Here is a 15,589-nt window from a genome sequence, read left to right as displayed (position 1 = left end):
GGCTGCTGAAGCATTTTCCTGTTTTGTGAGCGTGCCTTTGGTGATTTTGAAATACTGTATCACTGGACAGGGTGATTCTAATATAAGAGTTATTTTAATCCAACCAGAAACAGAGTAATAAATAAAGCTGTGAGCCTCCTCCTGAGTGGAGAGAATTTGCAGAATTTTTGAGTATCTCTTGTTAAAGAAAAGGAAAAGAGATTCTGTGTATGGCAGACCGTGAAGTTTCTAGATTAAATCAGAGAGAACTAATGTGGCGAAGGTTGGATCTGATATGAGGCGAACAGAGGACCGGTCTAAAAAGATTAAAAGGTACGCACAAACCTGTTCAATAAGCAAATTTGTGCAAATTGACTGAATTCTAAATTATCTGTTCGCTGAGTAGATGATCTTAACTACTAAATTGGCGCAGTAGGGGTAAAACTGAATTTCTAGAATAAAGTAAAACGTTGAAGTAATGAATGAGTAACTTGGAAGTAATGAGAAGCTTTGAAGCAAGGATAATGAAACTTTGAGAAACAGACAGTACTGAGTTAAAAGGTTATATGGTATTTCATGGTAAAAAAAAAAAAGAAAAAGAGACCAATGCATGTTTAAGAATAGAGAAGAATATAAGAGTTATTGGTCAGCTTATGGTTTAATAAGTGTCAAACTCACGGGATTGGAGAATCCTGTACTTCTTTGAGACTTCAAAGAGGAGCTCCGGCGTGGGCATCACGTCAGGTGGTGTTGCCGAGAGTTGTGGGCTCGGTGAATAGCTAATGATCAAGAGGATCATTTTGGGAGACGCTTATTTGTAAGTAAAAGGATTAAGTTCGGACGAGGAAGTCCGACAGAAACACCTGGTGCTGTCAGGATGTTTAAGTGACACAGAAGTTCAGAAAATCGAGTCAGAAATGGTTTTGTGGCTTTTGGTAAACTGATTTTGAAGGAAAATCAGTGTTTATTGTGCTGAAGTAACAGATCCGGGCGTGGTCTGAGGAAAAGAAATAAATCGGTTAATGGCTGATATATTTATATGAATTTTGGTGGATCTGCTGAGGTCCAGAAAATAATCAAGGCGGACTGTGTTTGTTCGAACGTTAATAAATGATCCAGGAAGAATTGCCCTGGGTCTGTGTGTGTGTGTGTGTGTTGTTCAGTGACAACATGCCCAGTTTAAAATTGGGCCCTGTTCCTTCCTCTTTTTAGTTTCAAAACACAAAGGCTGTTGGATGAAGAATTACTGTGTAAGGAACGGCTTCACTTTTGATTAGGGAAATAATATGCTTACTTTTGGGTTTATGAAGATCTCGTAACAATCTGGGGAGATGCCGGGGTAAAAGAGTGAGCTCGGACGAAGGGTCCGAGAAAAAGAACACCGTGAAGTTGAGCAAGGTGTTTTAACTGACTCAGGATTTCAGAGAATCGAGTCAGCTGTGATCTCGAGTTTTAATGGTAAGTTGATTTTAAAGGAAAATCAATGTTTACCATGTTGAAGTAATTCTGATGATATTACTAGATGTGTTGTGATACAAGTAAAGAATAAGTTGTGTAAATGTGGACACACGATTGTGTTGAGATGTATGGATCGGCTGCGGTCCACCTGATAAGTGAATACTGGGTAAACTGAGACAATAAACTGTTTTAAATCTTCACTGGCTGCAGTGAGATACATGTGCTGAAGATTACTGGACTCGGCGAGGTCCATATGATGAAGTTCTTGGGAGATAAATGACAGAAACAGTTTCTGAATTTTGAGGAGAATTCTGAAGCACTGAGGTTGAATTTTCTCTGTGCTTGAGTGCGCTGTGTGGACTTATATCAGAGTTATAAGTCCAAAGGTTATGACCTGGAGGTCATTCATGGTGTTTAAAGAAGAACAGGAATTAGAAAAGGATATTTCATGTCATATTTTGTGTAAATTGAGGAAAACTCACCACATGTGTTCACCTTTTTCATTTAAAGGGACACAGACATTAACACACACACACACACAGTACTTGGGTGTGAGTTACTTCTCTCTTAATTTTAAACTGTAACACGTGTTCATTGAACTAGAATTTCAGCAGTGGATGAGACAGGATTTAGGTTAGGGCTAGTTAAAGATAAAGATGACCTTTATTAGTCCCACAGCTGGGAAATTTGTTTTGTTAAAGCAAAAGTGCAAAGTTATGCAGCAGAAATTAGAAAACACTGGAATGCAATAAAATAAAGTAGAATAGAATAAAATAGAATACCAATACTATATACAGCTGAGTAAGAAAATACAAAATACAACTTTGTCAAAGAAAGAAGTGCACATATAGCTGTCTTATTGGACGTATGAGGGTTCTGGTAAAGTACTAGTTCTGGTAAAAGTAAAAGATTATGCTCAAAGTTTTATGCCCTGGAGGCCAAGAGTCGTGTGTAGAGAAGAACATGACTTAGAAACGGACATTAAGGTCACATTTTGTCCAAGATGGGGAGAATTGTCCCATATGTGTTTATTTCTCTTCTTTTAAGAGGACAGACGCACTGAGTGTTGTCTACTTGCTCTTTCTGATTCTAAGCAAGCATGTTTGATAAAATACTCTTAGGAAAGCGTATTTTGAGTGCTTCTAAGTGTGTGAATGTTGTGAGTACTTGATTTGAATGATTCTGTGTGATTTGTACAAAATAATAAATAAGTAATAATAACTCATAGGGGAGTGCGTGAATAGAGGAGGCCTGAGAGAGTGTGTGTGCGTCAAACAGGAAGTCTGATTATAGCTGGGAGAGACGTTGCAGCATGAAAACAGAGCAATTAGAGACTGAATGTCTTAAGAAAAAGTAATAAAATATATTAATTACATGTTTTAGAAAAAGAAAAACTGAGAAAATAAATACATGAACTAACATTTACATTAATGAATTGAAAACACATGTACACAAATTGTTACAGGTGAAATGTTGGGAATAATCAGAAGTGTGATAGCTCAATATACTGATGAAATGAAGAAAGCAGCTTACACTTCTTTGATTTCCAGAGTCAGTGTGTCTCCTCCCCTCATAGAACCCGTGCCCACTTGGCCCCCCCCATATCAGGCGCGAAGCATGGAAGGCTGGACAGCCCATGACGGGTAAGATCCCACCTCGAAACCCTGGGACAACCTAAGGCAAGGCGCAGTCACGATTGCTTGAACCTAGGTCCCTAAGTGAGCTGGACTCACTGGAGGAGACGGGACTACAAGGGTAAAGCCGCTGGGGCAGAGGGGAAACGTCATTAACAATGACGAGTGATGAGCCAAGAGGGAGACACTCACTGTCTTTCAGGGTGAATTGTTCCCTGAACCTGAAAATCAAGCTCTAACTTCTGGCTGAGGACAAGGAATGTTGTTATTTAAGGAGGAGATCAAATTTGCGTAAAGAGAAAAATTGACTGTTTAAGTGGAACCTTGTGAGGGAGTCTGAAAAACCACGAAAAGAAACATATACATAATCACACACACAAATAGAAAATGTGTTAACCTTAGAATACAAAAGAGCTCATGAACATCAGATAGCAGGTTTAGCATAGGAGTCTGTTTATCATGTTGTCCAACTCGCTTAGTGTGTAGTAAGTTTTCAGAAGAGAAAATTTAGAATTTAGTGATGATGGTGTGCAAGTTGTGTGGTGTTTAACGAGATTTTCTGTGTTTTGAGCAGGTGAGGTGATGTTAGTTGACCTGAGAGAGTCAGGACCTTGAAGAACTTGTGGCAAAATGTTCTGTGTTTAAGATTGTTGAGGTTGTTGTTGTAGTGATGGGTTACTTCTATCGGTTAGATTGGTGTCATTTTCTTATTTTAATAGAGGGAGTTTTATCAAACATGCACATGTCTAAGGGGGTCCATCATTTTTGTAACAGTGCACTTAGAAAAACCTGTCAGGTGATTTTGTTTTGTGTTTTGATGAGCTAATAATCAGCTCTCTTTTTCTCATTTTTGTTCAAAGCAGGCCTGCAAAAGAGTGGATAACAGCGCTGAAAATTCTCGGTGACCTTTTCCAGATTACAATAGGCAGAGGAGAAGGCTAAGTCTCTGTCTAAAAGGATTGCCATGAGCCAATCCAGTCTAAAAGCAGAAAGAACTATTTTCCTAAAAACAAAGTAAAACAAATAAATGAGTTGATGTTGCTGAGAGTGAAGACTGAATATTTGCGAGATAGTCTCCACTGTCAGCAAGACCTGATGTTAATGTATGTGAGTGAATGTGTGTAAATGGATGGTGACTGGACGGACGAGGCAGACCATAGGTTGGACCGACTGGACACTGAGATAAAGACTGGACTAAGGTTAGACACATGACTGATAACTTTTCTGTTTTAAGTTTTCTTTCTTATAACACAGATTGGATCATAAGTGGGGAAAAACTGAGTATGAAATGTGAAGTTCTGGTTAACATACAGGTTTTTGTTTCTAGGAAGTTCCAAGGATGCAGGCTGGGGATGGAGCCAAGAAAAGATTTGACATAATGATTAATTTGATTTCATTCCTTAAACACAGGTTTGAAGGGCCGGAGCATGAATATCTAATATGATATGACTAACCTTTTCTTTTAATCTCCTAAGCTCGAGTGAAGGATTTTGAGTTTGTAACACATAAGATGTGTCACAAAAGGGGAGTTACAGGATTTAAGGTTTAATTTGAAATGGGTTTTAGGATCGTTTTATGACGTTTGGGGTTTTTGATAATTTAGATATAGAAATTGTTTTGTGGTTCTTTTGATCTGTTTCTATGCTTAGATGGTGATGGTTTATATCTTACCCTGGGTGTGTTTAATAAAACTAAAAGTGTTGCTCACACACATGAAGGGCATGGAGATTAAGTAAAGTTAATATAGAGGACAGAGCCCCGAACATGATATGGTGAAACAACTTTGAATGATTAAAGGAACCTTAGATGAACACAGTAGATTAGTGAGGTGTAGCAGAGAGAGGCTTTTGTTTTCTATCCTTTACAGGAGAAGATTTCAGGACCACAGCAACCACAGGGGTGGCAAGAATCCTGGAAGCCTGAGATCGAACGGAACCAACCAGAGAAAGGAGAAAAACAGAGCACAAATACACCTAGTTGTTTATATTACAAAGAAGATCAAAAGCTTGTTAGACATAGGTTATAATGGAAGCATAAAAGGGATGAGAGGAACTTTACATAACATAGAAATCCTGCAACAATTAAGTAAATTGCCCAAACACAGTGTTCAGACTGGATATGCGCTACCCGTTAAAGGGGCGAAGAAATCAGGCCTAAGTTTGAAAAATGAAATGGGTTAACTCGATAGAGGATGTTTCCAAAGGTCGAGAAAATAATGTAGGACCTTTTACCAGGAGAAAGCTAATTGTATCTTTTACACTTTACAGTGTGCACTGAGGGAAGTCAGGAATAGTTTAAATTAGGATTGAAAAAAAAAATTAAACTAGGTGAAAAGGGGGTGTAGCAAGTAGATTTAGGGCAGCTCACAGCCTGGCGTAAACGCAAGGTGCCGTCACACAGCTTAAGTTATTTGTTTGATTTATTTTAAACATTGAAAACATACAACCCGTTGAGGAGACAGACAGGGTTGGGGAATTGAAAGGTTTTGTTTGTTTAGCATAATTTCTTTTGTTATATTTTAGCTTTAACAGGGAACATGCCTCTCTGGAGCTTCTCTCCTGATGCTACCCTGCCAAAGACCCTTATCCATAGAGACTATGTCAGCTCCCAAACAGACAGCAACAAACCAAATCTAGCAATAAAACAACTTAAACATCAATAGTAACAAAGCAAGAACAATACAGAATCCACATTTAACCGAAGAATAAAACAGTGAAATGTGGATTATTAAATATTAGGTCTCTCTTCAAAGCCTCTGTTGGCTCACGCCGAGCGGTCGCAGCAGATGGTTGCCCGTACCTGAGCGTGGTTCTGTCGGAGGTTTCTTCCTGTTAAAGGAGTTTTTCCTTCCCACTGTTGCCAAAGTGCTTGCTCAATAGGGGTCACAAGATTGTTGGGTTTTTCTCTGTATCTATGAAGCACCTTGAGGCAACTTTTGTTGTGATTTGGCGCTATATAAATAAAATTCAATTGAATTGTATTGAAGTAAACTTAATGTGATAAATTAGAATTAGTTCATTTCTCAAGTGAGAAATGAAAAAGGGGACTGGTGTTAGGAATAAAAGAAATATTTTAATGTGTACTCTGATAATGAAGGCTTGTAGAGCAAGGCTACCTTTGACTTACAAACAAGAGCTCAGCCAGACTGAAAAAAACAGGAAGTTTTAGTGCACAAGGCATATTAATAGATATAGACACAAAAAGAGGAACTCCCCATACAAACAATGTTCAAGACTGTGTGACGTGTAAAGTACCGAAATAATACCATATAGGTCACAGCTGATGATTCTAATGTTAGAGAGCTCTTGCAACTGGCGTCTGAGCTGTGCAGAGGTCTCTCACCCCGGAAGATGATTGAATAAAGAAAGACAGGTACTTATGTATGTCAGCATAAGGTGGAGTCCAACAGAAGCAAGGCACCCTACATGCGCACAGCATGCAGCAGGGGTTGCCAAAACAATATAGAAAACAGCACATGTAGTGAGAGAACACCCACCAAAAGTTCTGACTACACATAGTGTGGTGGCATAGGTGAACTCGCAGGCGTTCACTATGACATCATTAGCACAACAGAGACTGAGTAAAGTTTTAGATGCTCCAAATCTGACATTTACACATGAAGGAATCAATCAGGAGAACCTCATGATTGTACTAAGAAAGCAGAAGTTGAAGGGAAAGTTAGGGAAGATTTACAAGCAGAACCTATCCCTGGAGCTGAGGATTGGTTCATAGATGGCTGCTGTCATCGTGATGAAGAAGGATCGAAAGCAGGCTATGCTATAGTCTGCAAGCAAGGAACTGAATTTGAGCCCACGAGGAACTCCAGCAGTGAAAGGAGCCACGCTGGAGGGTCCTTACGAGGTCGTTGCCAGAACAACTATAGCAGGTCAACTAAAAGGGAAAGGCGATACCTGGTATCATTGGTCGCAGTGTGCGCCAGCACATGAGAGAGCTGCCAGAGGAAAACTCGTCTTTAACTAACACAGGTGGTAACGAGCAGAGGCAAAATAAATCCTCTCACCTGTGCAACGGGCCAACCAGTAGTCTACCTGGGAGGCCGAAGAGAAGAGGAGCAGCGCAGAAGGTCGCCACGCTAGCAGAAAGGAGCGGTGACAAGTTGAGGACTCCACAAAAGCAGGGAGTTTCATTCCAGGATATAAAGTTTATATAACATGATGCAAACACACGAATCAGAGACACATAATGAGAAAACTGATTAGAATGTTCCTTACAACTACATGTTTATTGTATGCAATGATATTAACTATGGCTGTGTTGTTTATTGTCTATATTTTGCAGGGCACTCTGGACCACTTGTCTGAACACGGAGGCCAGTCCAGCCCAGCACTTCCTGAGACTGTAGTTGCTAAAACAGGATCGGTAAAACGACAAAAGCGCGAGGTGTCAGGTAAAGGTGATGAGTGTCTCAGCATGAATAATGGCATAGAGTTGAATTATGGTAAAGGGTCTACCCGCTCATTCACATTTGATTTGTGTGACGTTATTAAGTGTACAGGAGCTAGTAGTAGCTGGAGAGCGTATGATGTATGGGTCTGCAATCACCCCATGATATGCTTAGGGCAAATTTAGTTGATGCAAAGTCTAAGCCGCTCAGCAGAAAGCTTAATCACCATTCTGACTGATCAGATGGTAACTTCGGGAACAGTAGCTCAAAAGGAACAGGAACCAAAAGGGAGAGTACTTCTGACAACAGATTACTTTAGACTGAAGCTTAAGGATTTGATAAAGCGTGCCACGGTTTCAAGGACAGTAACCTCTGGCTTGATTGGGTGGCTCAAAATGCTTATTGGGAACCAGGTAAAGGCTATTCCACAACACAACACACGTACCTTAGCCGCCAGAGGTAAGAGACATATTTTGGCCAAAAGAGGGACCCAGGATACACATGCATATGACCCTAGGTTAAACTCTCCGACCTGGATAGACTCTATTGGAGTGCCCAGGGAGTTCCAGATGAGTACAAGCTGGTAAATCTGATAGTGGTAGAATTTGAAAGTAACTATGTTCATTGGAATCTGCTGAGACTCTCTAACCTAACCAGGGATGCCATGATGGGGTTCGCAGAACAATTGGGTCGAGTTTGCTGATGGGAAATCGAATGGCCTTTAACATGAGAAGGAGGCGTGTGCGCCATATTCGGAGACATGTGCTGCACTTTTATCCCTAATAATACTGCCCCAGATGGCTCAGTAACCCGAGCTCTGGAGGGTTTGAAAACTTTTGTCTAAAACCATGCATGAGCACTCAGGTATCGAAAATCTGCTGGCGTCCTGGATGACATCTGTGTTTGGACAATGGAAAGGTGTGGCTATGTCAGTGATGTTTTCTTTGACTGTACTTTTGGGAATACTGGTCATCGCTAGTTGTTGTATCATTCCTTGTGTCAGAGGATTGTTGGTAAAAGTAATGGCGAGGGTTCCTAACCCTGGCTGGGTTGAGGTCATCTACCAGATGAACTTAGAACCCCTAGAGTGGGGCAGGGAGTGATACAACATGAGGTATGGTGACATTCCTTGATGGAATGTCAAAAGAGGGAATGTTGGGATTTAGAGATTCTTTTATTGCTGCCATATACTCTGCCTTATGATAAATGCATTAATAACATGTTCTACAGTATTATTTTATTAGTAATATTGTTTACAGGGTTCATATTGCATTGAATATGTTTGTCATCACATTCATTCTATTCACAGGTTGAGTTCATTCACAGGTTGAGTTCATTCTATACACAATGCATAACTGTGCTTGTTTAGAGTTGATGTTCTATCCAAGAGGGTTTTAAGCTTCACTGGTGAGAGTGTCTAGGTGATACATGTTGAGGGAAGATGAGAACATAGCAGGTTAATTGCATGCATGCTTACAATACACATAAATCTAGTAGCAGGCCTGAGCGAAGGCCCAAGTGTCTTCTGCTTCTTATTTGAGACCTGCGCCAATTCAGTCTACTTAGTGATTGAGGACGAGAGTCCATTATTAGCCCTTAGAGGCCCTGAAGCTTGAAGTTATTACCTTAAAAGGAAGGTGTTATCAAAAAGAGAAGTTATATGTCTGTTTATAGTTATTAAGATGTACAAGATGTACCCTTGTCTGTAAACAATGACTGGACATAATGTATTTTGACCTGTATTGGCGTGTATGTGGGGTGTGATCCTCTATGCTATAAAACCAGAACTCAGTGTATTTTTGTCAGAGCAAATAAGCCATATGCTGATGGTTGTTCTCCGTTGTCAATAAACTCATCGTTTGATTGCACTTTTCTGGGCCTCCGTCGTTTGTTGTCTGGTCTACAGTTGATCGATCTCGCTTCACCTGCCACTCTGTTTTCAGTGAGAGCAACATGTAAAACTGTCGCTTACACTGTATTAATTTCGTTTGGCCACGTGGCCTCATCTCGTAAATATTTAAGCCACTACTATGAACGGTTCTTTTATGTAATCATTCAAATAAACTAACTGCATCTGTGTATACACAGTAGCGCACTTCTGGTAGACGACTCAAAGACTCGCAAGTGCATCATCATGCTAATTTGACCTGTCAGTCACAAAACTGACACTGCATCTGTTTAATGAGACGAAACAGCAGTTTTTGTTTTCACTTGACCGTATTAAATTTGACACTCGTTATCTAGATATACTAGATCACTGATCAGGTCTTTATTTAATTCATGAAATACTCTTAAAGTAACAACTGAATTTCAAATGATCAACCTAAATATAATATTTTTTTTGTCCTCACTTAGAAAAAACAAAGTGGACTACACCTCTGCCAGGCTGCTGACATTGTTTGCACGTTTTTAACTATAAATAAATATTGTTTGTCTCACAGTAAAACACTCACTGAAGCATGTGGCCACTGGATCGTCAGGAGTCCCAAACATATCAGAGTTTTTGAGTGAAATGGTGTTTGATGGCATTCAGGCGGGTTACTGTGACAGCAGGAACAAAATACTAGAACCAAGACAGGACTGGGCAAAGAAACTATTAGATGACAACCCCGAGCAGCTGAAGTCTTTGACTGTACAGTGTTTTGTGACTCTGCCAAACCGAGCCTGGATTTTTGGTTTACAGCAGCAATTAAACCAACCTGGAGGTAAAGTATTTCCTGTTATGCCTCATGTCAGATCATTATAAAACATTAGATATACCAAAACAAAACTTTATAACAAAAAGTTTTTTGTTAATCATGAAAGATTTCAAGTTTTAATTTCGTTGGCCTTTTTCTTATTTGAGACCTTAAAACCATCATAAAAATACAAATGCTTGTGTTAAAAAATGTTAAGATTTCAATTTTACTTATTTTAATAATAATATCTAACAATCTTAACAATATACATATCTCTATCTTCACATTCTTCTAAGATGACTCCTCTGCTGAATCATTTTCTTTATCTTGTCCTTCTAAACCTTTTTGTTTTAAACACAAATAACTGGTCTTTAATTTGAATCTGCAATGTTCGTTTTTCAATTGATTAAATTATTCAACTATTAATACTCAAATCTCGGAGAATAGTAGTGTCTCATGCATTGAACAACATTAATGCAGTTCACTGCAGTCTTTGTTTTCTTTCTGTCTCTCAGGCATCCACATTTTACAGAGTATAAGTGGCTGTGAATGGGACGAAAGCACTGGAGAGATGATCAACTTTTTACGGTATGCTTACAACGGAGAAGACTTTCTTCAATTTGATATGAAGACGTTAAGGTGGATCGCACTGAAACCAGAGGCTGTCATTACCAAACAGAGATGGGACACTGACGAAAATAGAATAAAATACACCTTCAAGTTCCTCAGTACGACTTGTCCAATGTGGCTGAAGATGTCTTTGGAAAGTGGGAAACGTTCCCTGCAGAGAACAGGTACAATCACATAACCTGAAGTAGCTTCATGGATGCTGTGGTGTTTATTTTATGTTGCATCATTTTTTAATAATACAGGTCTCTTTTAAAAGGAAATGGCAGAAAAGTTTAAGCTGATTTCATATTTAATGATTTAGAAAGTAACTGAAACTGGGCTGGATCAGAAACATTTTCAGGCACAAGTAGAATTTTCAAACGACATGCATCAGCAATCACACTGTTTTTTCTTTTCTATTTATTGTTTAATTTTCCCAGATACATTTTTGTCTTGTATGTATGACAGTGTTTTGACTGATGATGCTCTAATGTGTCATTTTTTGTCAATTGAATGTCTGCAATTATTTATTAGATGTTATCAAGATGCTATAACATTGTCAGATTTGGAAAAATGAAACCCTTCTTTTTATCTTTTTGATATTTTCTTCTCTTTCTTTCTCTCCAGTTCTTCCATCAGTGTCTCTCCTCCAGAAGACTCCCTCCTCTCCAGTCAGCTGCCACGCTACAGGTTTCTACCCTCAAAGAGCCGCGATGTTCTGGAGGAAAGATGGAGAGGAGATTCATGATGGTGTGGATCCTGGAGAGATCCTGCCCAACAATGATGGGACCTTCCAGATGTGTGTTGATCTGAATGTTTCATCAGTCAGAACAGAAGACTGGAGCAGATACGACTGTGTGTTTCAGCTCTCTGATGGCGATGACATCATCACCAAACTGGATAAAAAAGTGATCAGAACCAACTGTGGAAAAATAATACCTGTCATAGGTGAGAGAAACATTTTGTTTGCTGTCTCGAATATAATGCTTGACTTTCTTGTCCTATATTTAATCCCAGGAGGAACAGCTGTCACAGTGGGGAAAATGAATGTCTTAATTTTTTTAATTATTATGTATTACAATCATTTTCTCTCTTTCATTGTAAATATAAACTGTTACTGTTATTATTAAGAAACCCATTTTTGCAAAAGTTTCAAATCAGGTTAATTTGCATAGCGCCAAATCAGAATAAAAGTCACCTCAAGGTTCTTTATTCTCTTAGTTAAAGACCCTGCAGCATTCTGAAGAAACCCCCAGCAATCAAACTACTGTCTATAAGCAACACTTGATGACAGTAGGAAGGAAAAACTATATTTTAACAGGCTTAGAGACGGGCAGCTATCTGCCTCGACTGGTTTAGGGTGAGGGAAAGAGAAAAGAAGAGAAAAAAGAGAGCATGAAGCAGATAAATCACAGACTAAGGTAGAAAGAAGAGAACAATGTGATGACATGTTACAGTGATATGTAAACACGTGGAGAGTTAAGAGTAAACAGGAAATGCTCAGTGCATCACAGTGTATCACATGACGTCCTGAAACAATGAACCTCTAGCAGCATAACTAAAGAAGGTATAGAAAGTCACCTGATCTAGCCTTGACTATAAGCTTTATCAAAAGCAGAGATAGTGTCTGTCTCCTGAATCCAAACTGGGAGCTGGTTCCACAGAAGAGGAGCCTGAAAGCTGAAGGCTCTGCCTCCCATTCTACTTGTAAATACTATAAAGAGTATATTATGAGAGAAATATTGTTTCTCTTTCTCATCTCTGTCAGTATTCTCGCTGTAGCTTTTTAAAGCTTTTTAGGAAATATTTAGGGGAAATTGATAATAATGAATTACAGTAATCCAGCTGAGAAGTATTTAATCTATGAACTAGTTTTTCAGGATCACTCAGAGAGATGTTTCTCATTTTACCAATATTGCACACACTACATATTAATTTAACATGAACACTGAAGGATATATCCTGTTCAAAAATGACTCCGAGATTTTTCAGCAAAGCCATCCAGACCAGATATCTGGTTAGAAGATTTTTACAGCCAAATGCAAGCTTCTATGTTTTTAAGATATGCTGTAAATTTAAGTAATAGATTTGTATCAAATATGTGACAAATTACTCTTCATTTACCTAAACAAACTGAAATCTATCAGATAGATTCAAAACACTCAAAACAGACCAACTGATCAGTTAGCTGTTTTACAACTACTCTTCCAGGATATTTTAAATATTACTTTATTTTAATATTACTCGTAAATATGTTTATTCTAACCTGCTTCATCTGCAGATTTGATCTTGTGTGTCTGTTTTTACTGAGCAGAGAATCCCTCTGACAGGATGATCTCCATCATTGCTGCAGTGGTTGTTCCAGTTCTTCTCATCCTTTTTGCTGTTGTTGGATTTGCTGTTTACAAAAAGAGGAAAGGTCAGAGAATCAAAGGAGCTGAGTTTATCAATGAACCAGGACCAGCAGTGCATGGTTCAGTTATATTATTTCTTTGGTATTGTTTATATTAGACACTTTTATTTTTGAATATATATGACAGAAACTTTGATTGTGATGCAGAACAAATGCCTGAAATAATTTCTTTCCTTTTTATTTCAGGCAGAAACTCAAGTTCACCTTGTAAGTACAACTTGTTTTACTCTGATATACAGTTTATGTATTTTATAAAGAATACCAGTGATTTTTCTTCTTTGGAAATAACAGTGCCTGGCAACACTGCTGAACTGTTGGAGAAACTGAAACAAGATCCACATGTATAAACGCAGGACCCAGAAAACAGTGTTCAAATCTCCAGTTAAACGAACACATAGAAGGTGTTTTTTAAATAGTTTGTTTATGTGAACTTTACCTTTGGTGGAAAAACGTTTTTCTCTTTTTGTTTTATAATCCAAAGGATTGTTCAGTCATTCAAGTCAAACAGTTTTCATTTATTCAGCAGAGAAGGTCAATAAGTAACCACCTCCTTCATCGTTGGTTTCTTTCATTATATTTTTCATGACTGGAGACGTGGCTTATAATAACAGCAACAACAAAAAGTAATACAATAAAATGAGTTAAAATAAATTACTACTAATGTAATACTTGTAATACTTACATGTTAATTAATTTTATTTAGTTTTTTCTTTCAACTCTGCTATTTATTAAAAATTTTAAAGTTGAAACTGTTTTCTTCATGGAGTTATATTCTCAGTTAAACAATTCCTTTTTAATGGTATTACAAACGTAGCAAGAGGTGCAATGTGTCTATTTCTTTATGAATCACACACACACACACACACACACACACACACACACACACACACACACACACACACACTGCTGTTTTCTGTTGACCACTGTTTAGTTTAAAAAATGCTGAGAATTGTTGGGTTTTCTAACATAAAGAGACTCTGAGGTCCATCCATTGTCCGTCAGACAGTGAAGATCAAACTGGATGACATCTACTCCCACATAATGAGTGTAATACAGTTACATAGTGAGTGAAGTAAAGTTAAAATATTATAAATTCTATTTATAATCTTTAATTCTATTTAGAGTAAAATTCATGTTACATGGAACATTAACCCTTGTATGGTGTTCGTATTTTTGTTACTCAGCCAGTGTTCATGGGTCTGGTGGACCCACTAGAGTTTTGGCTTTCCAATTAACACTATCAAACAATTTTATGTTAAATTACTCAACAGATGTTTACTTCATCCCAATTACGAGCCATGTGAACAGCAAACATGGTTAATTTTTTTCCTTTTACCTTTGTTCGATCACATTTATGAATTAATGTGCTTCTCGTTTTTTTTAATAAAATGTTATAAAAAAAAATCAGTTATAATCAAGTGTACATATCTTTATACCATATTTTGCAGGTTTTGAGGTTATATACTGCCTAAATGGGCAACGGCCTCTAAATGGCATGGGTCTCACAGACCCGAACACCATACAAGGGTTAACAAGATATGACAATGATAACAGAGGCCAGTAGGTGTCACTGTAGAGTCAGGTGTCAGATTGCATCAAAACCTCAAAAATATTCTGGCAGTTGTTGAAAAATTTCTTAAAAACTCTGAAAACTGATAAATATTTGAAAATACATTTCAAAGTAACTAAGAAAAATGTATGCTTAGGAAAACTCTGTGACATGTCAGTGGCAAATAAAAAGTTAACAACACAACTGAACAGCAGTTAGATATTTTGGAGAGAAGTAACTTATTAATGAATTCCTGAAACTGGCACAGTCTATCACAAGAAACTCATTGAGGCTGCATAACAGACCTTCATAATTCAGTTATGGAACTATTAAGATACTGTATTTATTTAAAAAAAAACAAGTACACATTTTGCATTTACTAGTTGATTTCTTTTTTATTTTCCTTTTGAATTTGTATTTCCTAAAAAAAAGAGACAGTGGGAGAGAGAAATTTGACAGGTTTCTGTTAAAAAAAAACGTGGAAAAAGAATTAACACTTGATTTGGTGCATAAAGTTTGCTACTTTGTCAACTGTCTTGATGAGTTGTTTCTTATCTCATGTGTTAAAACCACATTTATGTTACGTCTGGAACTTTTCCTCTCTACCAAGAATGTTTTTAGTAACATTTGCAAACTGTACAAAAGATCACCTTCCCAAAAGACGTAGTCATGAGAGTGCAGATAGTCATGAGAGTGCTTATAAAACCAGTGTACCTCCTCTCATAAAAGGTTAAGAAAATGAGTGGTTTGATTGTTTCTATATGTATCTGACAAAATAAATAAATAAAAAGAACTCTATCGGGAAGTGACAAAGTCTGTAAGTGGGAATAAGGATATAACGAATGATGGAATGCTAGAAGCTTG

At 37.9% G+C, this 15,589-nt stretch overlaps 1 protein-coding gene across 1 annotated transcript; it reads left to right on the top strand.

Annotated features, from left to right (window-relative positions):
- The first annotated feature begins 7,871 nt into the window (after positions 1 to 7,871).
- Positions 7,872 to 14,740, top strand: LOC116309323 (major histocompatibility complex class I-related gene protein-like). Its single transcript, XM_039605333.1, has 6 exons — positions 7,872 to 7,935; positions 9,918 to 10,181; positions 10,670 to 10,948; positions 11,391 to 11,711; positions 13,078 to 13,236; positions 14,625 to 14,740. Exons 1-6 carry the CDS (start codon positions 7,872 to 7,874, stop codon positions 14,738 to 14,740), a joined length of 1,203 nt encoding a protein of 400 aa, XP_039461267.1.
- The last annotated feature ends 849 nt before the right edge of the window (positions 14,741 to 15,589 follow it).

The sequence above is a fragment of the Oreochromis aureus genome, linkage group 22 (genome assembly GCF_013358895.1).
Source record: "Oreochromis aureus strain Israel breed Guangdong linkage group 22, ZZ_aureus, whole genome shotgun sequence".
Lineage (NCBI taxonomy): Eukaryota > Metazoa > Chordata > Actinopteri > Cichliformes > Cichlidae > Oreochromis > Oreochromis aureus.
The sequence above is the reverse complement of the archived record's forward strand: the minus strand, read 5'-3'. Positions and strand labels throughout refer to the sequence as shown.